The sequence below is a fragment of the Lipophrys pholis genome (genome assembly GCF_963383615.2).
Source record: "Lipophrys pholis genome assembly, chromosome: 17".
NCBI classification, from domain to species: Eukaryota; Metazoa; Chordata; class Actinopteri; order Blenniiformes; family Blenniidae; genus Lipophrys; species Lipophrys pholis.
In genome coordinates, this window is record NC_137643.1 from 12,804,167 (window position 1) to 12,812,787 (window position 8,621).

Here is an 8,621-nt window from a genome sequence, read left to right on the forward strand (position 1 = left end):
CAATGTTTTTGCATTATGGGAGGAAACCAGCATGGACATACTATTAACCCCTATAATACTTTATTAATTGTCCCTCATAAGAAACCCTTTATAGTAGTATGATCAATAATAAGGCTGCGGAGGTAATTTGAGTCCAAATGCTCAGTCTAATTCAAACTTCATCTTCATGCGGCTTTGTGATATGAGATCTCGCGATACTTCCTCCAAGTCTCGTCCATCATACCAACCAGGAAGTGAATGGCGGAGCTGGAGACGAGAGACACCTCACGCTTTCTGCTATCAGTTGTGGCTCTGTCTGGTCTTGTATTTCTCCCAAAGAAGGAGACGGGCCAATAAGCGTCAAACGTATGAAGTCAGAAACGGTGGAGGAGTGTGAAAAAGCGATGATCGGGGACGTGAACGGACTGATGCGCGGCCAATGATCCAGCTGAGAGAGTCCTGTCACCGCCAACCTGACACATTAAAACGCCGGTAATGTTTATATTATTTTACTACATGTCTGAACGTGTGATAATTGGAAAAAATGCACGTGTAAAATCGTATTGCTTCATTGGCACCGCGAGGAGAATACAGACAGGTATTAACCACAGCAATCTAACGAGCAAAACCTCAGAGATTCAACAATGTAAACATCTGTTTCTACTTTCTAAAATGTCTCTGCTTGAAACAGTAAAATGACTTTCATTGCCTCCACACTTCCATCAATCAATCAGTTTACTTTCACCTGAGCCACATGAACAAATCCCTGGTATTTGCATTGAAATTAACTTCCAGGACTTGCTTAAAGTCTTCACACGATTTCCTCAAGTTGTAACTACAGCTGCAAAAAAAATCTATTTAACCAAACAAATAATCAGCGTCGGATTTAAATGTGACCTTCATTTACGTGATTGTAAACCGTCTGCTGAACATCGCGATGGAAAAACTGGTAGAGCAGGTTCTGGTGTATGAATGAAACCTAAAATGGCATAAAATAGGTTTCCCATCATTTTGTGGCGGGTGATAAATATTTATAGTGCAACCATTTAACGTTAGTACTAATCTTCAGTTTTATTGAATCCGACTCTGATGGTGTTTATGTCTTTTAACTGAAAGTTAGTTTTGGTTTTTAAGAATATCATGAGTGAAGTTGACTGGTGGCCTGTCCAGTCACTCGTACTTTCATAGGGTTGTCTCTGTTGTTCCCAAGTTGGACCAATAGAGACAATAGAAGGTTGATGGATAAATGTCCAGCGGTTTAATATTCCAGCATCATTTGGAACTCTGCTATCGTCTATAATTTCCAGACATATGGCCCTGCTGCTCAGCTAGCTGAGGGAGACGACGACGACACCAAGCGGGCATCATGTTTCTGAAAACATCCTTCACCTCGCTGATCGTGGGGGTGTTTGTGGTGTATGTGCTCCACACCTGTTGGGTGATGTACGGGATTGTGTACACCAAGCCCTGCGACAGCCCCAAAGGAGCAAACTGCATCACACCCTACCTTGCGGGAAACCCCAAACTACAGGTCAGCGACGTGGATCATTGTTTGATAGTTTAGGCAGCGGATTTGCCAAGTTTACATAATAAATGTGATCATTTCTTCCACCTCCTGTTTATTAGCTGAGTATCTTCACTGCACTGCGGTCAAATGCCGATGGAGGTCACACTCTGATCTATCAAGAGGAGAACTTTGATGTCAGCAGCAAGTTTGAAAGGTTGGTATAAATCTGTTTGATGAGAATCTTTCTCATACAAATAACCAGCGTGTTCATGAGTCCATTCCCACTTCCAGGTGGTAAAAATGCATCAACCCAAATGGGAGGTTTCAGAAAACTCCCTAAAGCAGATCTGACGCCACTCAACATGGCTGCGGTCTTGCTTGACGAGGAGCTTCTTTGTCTGTATTTTTGAAATCTGACTCGTGTTGAATTAGGAGCGCTTCAGGCGGCCATGTTGCTTATTTGTTTTGGGCATTTAAATGCTGTAAACTAGGAAATTAGACATTTCTAATTAGTCATTCTCCCCATCCCATGTTGCATAAACAAAGTATTACGTGGCACAGTTTGTTCCCACTCAATTAAAGAACTGAAAATGTATTTTTCTGCATTTGTGCTCAAATCATTGACCTCCAGATTCTGTCCTAACTTAAAGTGACAGCGCTACATCTAAACAAGCACTGAAAATGTCCCATTGTTGGGAGAAGTTTACAGAAAAGATTATGTCAAAAAGCTAAAATATTCCACTGAGCTGTTTTTGCTGCTGCTTTTTTTTTATTCAGCTTGAAACTTTTCAGATTGATTTCATAAGGAACGTCTATGTGCTTCTGCTCCACTTGTCAGCGTGAAAAAAGTGCGACTGCACTGGCATCGGAGCAAAGTGTGTCGTACAAGAACACTTGACATTTTCTCCACCATTAAGTAAAGTAACGGCTAACATTTCCATGCTGTAGTAAGCTGTCGTGCTGCAGCCTGCTTCCAGCAGCTCACAATGTGGTGCAGCTCCAAAGGATGTTCATAATAATATCTTCCAGGATATAAGGAAGGACAGTTGCAGCGTTTTGAGACCTTCAAGTCATCATAGCTCGATTTGTTATCAATATAAACTCAAAGCTGACAAACTGAGCTCTTCAGTGGCTCTACTATAGGACCAGATATCGACGCGTACGAAGGCAGTTTCATTTCGTTGGAGAATTCTGACAAAATTCAGCTCGTTTATAGAGAAAAGACCAGTGTTAGGTTTGTCACTTTGTTTTAAACATGAATTTCTTTGCTCTCATTCCATTTCCCATTCTGTACTTTCTAGGATTGTCAATGTGTCTCTCCCTAAGAAGACCCGGAACAATGGAACTTTATATGCACTGATATTTGTCCATCAAGCTGGAGTCAGTCCGTGGCAGGACCCACGACAGGTGCACTCGGTGGCCCAGCTCACCACCTACATGATCCCCAAACCCCCTGAAATCTCTCTCATATCAGGACAGGATCAAGCACAGGTATCACCACTTCCTCTCGATATATGTAAGCCGTCGTCGATCTGTGATTTGAAAGCAACGGGTTCACATGGGTTTCTCTGATCATGCAGGGTGAGAAAGAAGGAGCCCAGAAGAAGAAGCAGCCTAGTCATCCTGCTGCGGGACAAGGAGCCACCTCTGCGTCCGATCACCCGGTGTCCCACTGGCGCTCTCGCCTCACGCTCAACATCGTCAGCGACCACTTTGTCTTCGACAGAGAGAGCCTCCCGAGTGACGTCCACAGATACCTCAGAGTGTAAGATGTCGCAGACACAAGCTCTCAGAAGCAGCGTGTTCAGAGACTCGTGCGACTGATGGCGGGCTCCAAAAGCCACCGGCATGACAGGAAGTGACGATCAGAGAGCATCAAGTGTTGTGTTTGTTCGTTTTTAGATTCCAGAATGGAAAGACCATGGTGTATCTACCTCTGCTGTTTGTCGATGAGCTCAGCAACCGAGTCAAGGACCTTGTGGTAAGTTTTCACTTTTGAATTTGTATTACGCAACGCACTGCAACACCATCTCAGGTAGTCCCAGCGGTGGAGTTTCAGATACGCTGTATCTTATATTATTTATCATATTTTCTTCCTGAACTTGATTAGAGGACACCGAGTCCGGCCTGATATCTCCCTCACCAACTTCCTTTTGAACATTAAAGTGTATGACGACAGAGAAGTGTTACCATTTCAATTTGCGTCAGTTTTCGGGGTCTGTGGGTTCACAGGAGATCAACAGCACCTCCAGCGAGCTCCCTCTGACCATCTCCTATGACTCCATCTCTCTGGGAAGATTGAGATTCTGGATCCACATGCAAGATGCTGTTTACTCTCTTCAGCAATTCGGTATGGTTAGCTCTCCACCTCTGGACTGAAATGGTCTTCCTGCACTTCATTTAACTGGTGTTTGTCTTTCTATTGTCCAGGTTTCACTGAGAAGGATGCGGATGAGATCAAGGGGATCTTTGTGGACACCAATCTGTACTTCCTGGCTCTGACCTTCTTTGTGGCTGCATTCCATGTGAGTCTGACTGAGCCAATACAGAGGAAATAGAGTATGAAGTATGAAATGTTGGTGTGAGAACTACATTTATTCGTGCTCATGCCCTGAACAGAAAACACACATTTCTGTGTTTATGTAGTGCACATCCACCACAATGAAAACATGAAGTTGTTGGGGAAACTGTAGTGCTCAAGACTTATATATAATATGTGCAAATGTGTCGTTGGGCGGTAACTTACGTCATGTCTGTGACTGTTTGCAGCTCCTGTTTGACTTCTTGGCCTTCAAGAATGATATCAGCTTCTGGAAGCAGAAGAAAAGCATGGTGGGAATGTCCAGCAAAGCAGGTAAACTGAATTTTAAGACTGCAATCACCAGTTACATGAGTCATGATGATCGCTTACTGTGTCAAAAACTATATCGCATTTTGTTTTGCGATGCTTTTTCTTTCAGTGCTCTGGCGATGTTTCAGCACCATCGTTATTTTTCTCTACTTGTTTGATGAGCAAACCAGCCTGCTGGTCCTCATACCTGCTGGGGTCGGCTCTATGATTGAGGTGAGTGCGCGATTACCCAGCACAGATGCGCTTAAAAACCTTATGTAGAAATGTATTGATGCGTGGATGAGGCATTTTGCTTTTTATTTACAGGTCTGGAAAGTGAAGAAAGCCTTTAAGATTCAGGTTTCCTGGAAAGGAGGCAAACCAACATTCCTGGTATGTGTGCATCTGTCTGGTAGTGTAATCTCTTTCCTAAGCTTCGCCATCCTCGGTGGAGAGGTAGATGGAGCATGAAGCGTAGCACCAAACTGTCGGTGGTAAATGAAGTGACTCTTATCTGTGACTCTGTGCATGACTATCTGCCAGCAGCTGTCTGGAAAGAAACTAGTGTTAACCCTGTTAATGTTTATTTTCTGTGACACAGTTTGGAAAATTAGACGAATCGGAGAGAAGGACGGAAGAATACGACACTTTGGTAAGACACAGCACAGTCACATAGCCGCTCAGTTTTAATCAACAACACTTTGACGATATCATATGAGCTCGTAAGGTAAGAGTATTTTACTTTTCTTCAGGCGATGAAGTATCTTTCGTACCTCCTTTACCCACTGTGTATTGGTGGGGCAGGGTATGCACTAATATTCCTACGCTATAAGAGGTGAGAGTCTGTGTATTTATCATTTCCTCACTCGTTTTGTCATGTGATGCTGATTTATTCACTTTTCTAAATCTTTACATCTTTATCTTTCAGTTGGTACTCGTGGCTGATTAACAGTTTAGTGAACGGTAAGCTCCGTTATGCCCCTGATACATGTGACTAAAAACAAGAATCTGGCTAAACGGTGCCACTGTCTCTGTAAAAAGATTTGATTTTATACGTAAAATATAATACAATGCAATTAGATACATTTCAAAAAAAAAATTTTTTTATCTGAATTAAGTGACCAAATAAAGAGAAAATACCACCACTTGTTGATCAGAACGGTGAGAGCTTTTATATTACATGCTTTCAAAAAAAGAAAAGAAAAAGAAAGTGGTTTTTGCCCGCTGGGGGGCAGTGTTGTCGACTCTGCTTGTTCATTTCTTACAGCATGAACGTGACGGGAGTTCAAGATAAACCACAGCAGCCAGAACTCGCTGAGCTCACAGGCACAATAAATCTGTGATTGGTGAATTATTTCTGAGTAGCAGGAATGTCACAAGCTGTATAATACTCAGCTCTACTGTTCATCCCACAAATGCACTTACAAACGTGGCACTATCTAAAAATAACTTCTGTTTTTTTTTTTTTTAATTCTCGCTGTCTTGTCTGTTGCAGGTGTATATGCATTTGGCTTCCTCTTCATGCTTCCTCAACTGTTTGTCAACTATAAGGTGAGTTGTGTCTTTTAAAACAAGAATACTTGTATGGGCGCAACCTTCAAACAGATCTACGAATGTGCAGAAATGACTTTTAAGATGTCGCGTGTGTTCTAAATACTTTGCCTGCATAATCTGCTCTTCGCTGAACAGCTGAAATCTGTGGCTCATCTGCCCTGGAAGGCCTTCATGTACAAAGTAAGGTCACATTTTTTTGCCCAATTATTTACTTAAAGGAGTGTTGAACAATTGCCGTTATTAATATTAAAGGAGTCGGTGGCGTGTAAAACTCTACTTTTCACTTCAACGTTTGCATTTTTCTTTGTGAGGTTATTTCTTATTGTTTTGAACCGTTCATGTTTGATCAGGCAGCAGTGATGAGCCCTAAAATCAATGAATGAACCACGGTCCACTGTTTCAGGAGAGTAATGTTGACGTTGGTTGATCTTTCCCAGGCGTTCAACACCTTCATCGACGACGTGTTTGCCTTCATCATCACCATGCCGACGTCCCACAGACTGGCCTGTTTCAGAGACGATGTGGTGTTTCTCATTTACCTCTACCAGAGATGGTGCGCAGACGCTCACCCACAGTACACACACATCCGCAAAGCGCCATCAAAACACCTGCATCAGTTTGATTTCATAAATGTCTGCCTTCCCTTCGCTAGGCTCTACCCGGTGGACAAGACCAGAGTAAATGAGTATGGAGTTTCCTATGACGAGAAGCCCAAAGGGAAGAGTCACAAGGACTAAAAAGGAGCTGCTGACTGTGGACTACATTGATCTGGTATCTAATGAACTCAGCCTGGGGGTCCAGTGGAGCTTGATTATGACTGGCCAGTTAGGTCTAAATGGACAAGAAGCATTACCATTGTTTTTATGGCTTCTGTTATGTTTTGTTGTTTTAAAAAAAAAAAAAAAATCTTTTCTTAAGTGCAAATCATCTGTGTAACCTGCAGTTCAGGAAGATCCAGCAGCTAAATCTGTTGCCCCTTTTCAAACCGATGCAGCAACTTGGGAAAACGTGTGTGAGTCCCATGACATGGCCTATACAACAAATTCTTTATTCTAGTTTATTGGAGTTTTTCCAAGAGTAGATGTGTATGGCAACTTCTATTTGTTTTTGTTTTTTCCACTTTATCGGCTTATTATTTGTCGTCTTGTTCAATAACTCAATCCTCTTAATCCGTATTTCACTTCACTGACCCAAGTAGTGAGCAGTAATTCAATCTGTGTTAAATCAATCTCTGGTACATTAACTTAATGCTATTCGCTTCTTTGGGATTCCACCGTGCTACACTGAAGGAGTAGAATTTATTCATTTCAATGTAAAAGAAAACCCAATTTCAACATTTACAAAGCCTTGCCACCCACATGGATATTGTGGGAAAAACTGACGCATATGGTACGTGTAGGCGCTGTAGAACAAGAGCTGCTTTAGTTAACTAAGAAACCTCATGTGGGATGCTTGATAAAACTATTTGTTGTAAACCTGACAGATATAAGAACTTTAAATTTAAACTGAAGATGAGGCACTGATGAAATGATAGCCCTGTATCATTCAGCTCTGGTTCAATTACAATGATGCGCATATTTACAGCTCAGAATTTTATCTGACAGTTTGATTATTATTACCTGCTCGGGAATGGGTTTGATTTAACAGAACTGTCGGGGAAAATTATATTCCAGTCACAATTTGAGCTTTGGTACTGATGTGAACGCCGTTCAGAAATAATGTGAACTCTCTGTGACGTGGAAGCTCCATCAGGCTAGAAGGATTTTCAAAGTGACACAATAATCTGATATTATTAATTCTACTTCAAATAGGTTTACCGTAGACGCATACCATGGAAGATGATTGCAGTTTGTTGTCATGGCAACAATAGCTGTGAATTTCCCATTAGAAGATTGGAATCTGTTGCCATGGAGACGTTTAATCTGCTTCAACATTCCAGAATTTTAAGCTTGAAGGTTCCAGAATCTGTGACTTTGACTTGTTTTTTTTCCTGCTGTATCAACATGTTAAATGATTTAAGAAATATTTTTGCACTGTGTCACATAAGGTTATCATAGACAGCCGTACCTTGTCTTCTCCATCTTCTCTGGTTTTGTAATACCTGTTCAAGTATTTTTATACATAGCCCGGCCAAGCAAGTATGTTGGTGCCAAATGTGAAAATATGACCAACGGTTTATGGTTTATGTCCACGACAAACTTTCCATCTGATGTTTAGAAATAGACGCTGACATTTGGGGGGGTTTGGGCAGTAACCAACTCAGACTTAAAGAAAGTATTACTACATCTGGATTAACAGTCAGATTTAACTTTCTATGTCATAATTCTAAAGTTGTGCTTGATTGAAATGAAATATTTGCATTAATTTACTGATTTCAGGAAACGTTTGCTCTGTATATGAAGATCCGGCTGAGGGGTAAAAGAAACCCAGACAGATTTGCCACAAATTTGCCTTGAAATTTGTTTGTTGTTGTTGTTGTACTGTTTGTGATTTTCATTGAAAAGTTATAAAAATATTTGACTGTACACACATTTGCTACATTTGGATTTTATTTTCATGATTTTACTGAATTCTTGTTTAAATTAAATAACCCCCCAAAAAAGACTGAAAAACCTAGTAGACTTTCAGGCCATTAGAAAAATAAAATGATGCATGTTAGTTTTATTTAATTTAATTAATATTGTGCATCACACCTTTTGTTTAGAAGCATAGCTATAAAATACAGTTGTATTGATATATAACTTTTTAGGC

At 41.1% G+C, this 8,621-nt stretch overlaps 1 protein-coding gene across 1 annotated transcript; it reads left to right on the plus strand.

The window, feature by feature from the left end:
- Window positions 1-219: 219 nt before the first annotated feature.
- clptm1l (CLPTM1 like) lies at window positions 220-8,400 on the plus strand. Its single transcript, XM_080484500.1, has 18 exons — window positions 220-471; window positions 1,287-1,510; window positions 1,606-1,700; window positions 2,788-2,977; window positions 3,067-3,251; window positions 3,389-3,467; window positions 3,719-3,836; window positions 3,917-4,011; window positions 4,256-4,340; window positions 4,447-4,550; window positions 4,644-4,709; window positions 4,918-4,968; window positions 5,069-5,151; window positions 5,245-5,279; window positions 5,812-5,867; window positions 6,006-6,050; window positions 6,308-6,423; window positions 6,523-8,400. Exons 2-18 carry the CDS (start codon window positions 1,346-1,348, stop codon window positions 6,605-6,607), a joined length of 1,653 nt encoding a protein of 550 aa, XP_080340626.1. The 5' UTR covers window positions 220-471; window positions 1,287-1,345; the 3' UTR covers window positions 6,608-8,400.
- The last annotated feature ends 221 nt before the right edge of the window (window positions 8,401-8,621 follow it).

Bases quoted from the DNA above. Each gene is read 5' to 3' on its own strand.
- clptm1l (XM_080484500.1), top strand. From the start codon at position 1,346: ATGTTTCTGAAAACATCCTTCACCTCGCTGATCGTGGGGGTGTTTGTG. The intron at 3,252-3,388 runs GTAAGATGTCGC...GTTCGTTTTTAG, and splicing joins GTCCACAGATACCTCAGAGT to ATTCCAGAATGGAAAGACCA. The intron at 5,280-5,811 runs GTAAGCTCCGTT...TGTCTGTTGCAG, and splicing joins GATTAACAGTTTAGTGAACG to GTGTATATGCATTTGGCTTC.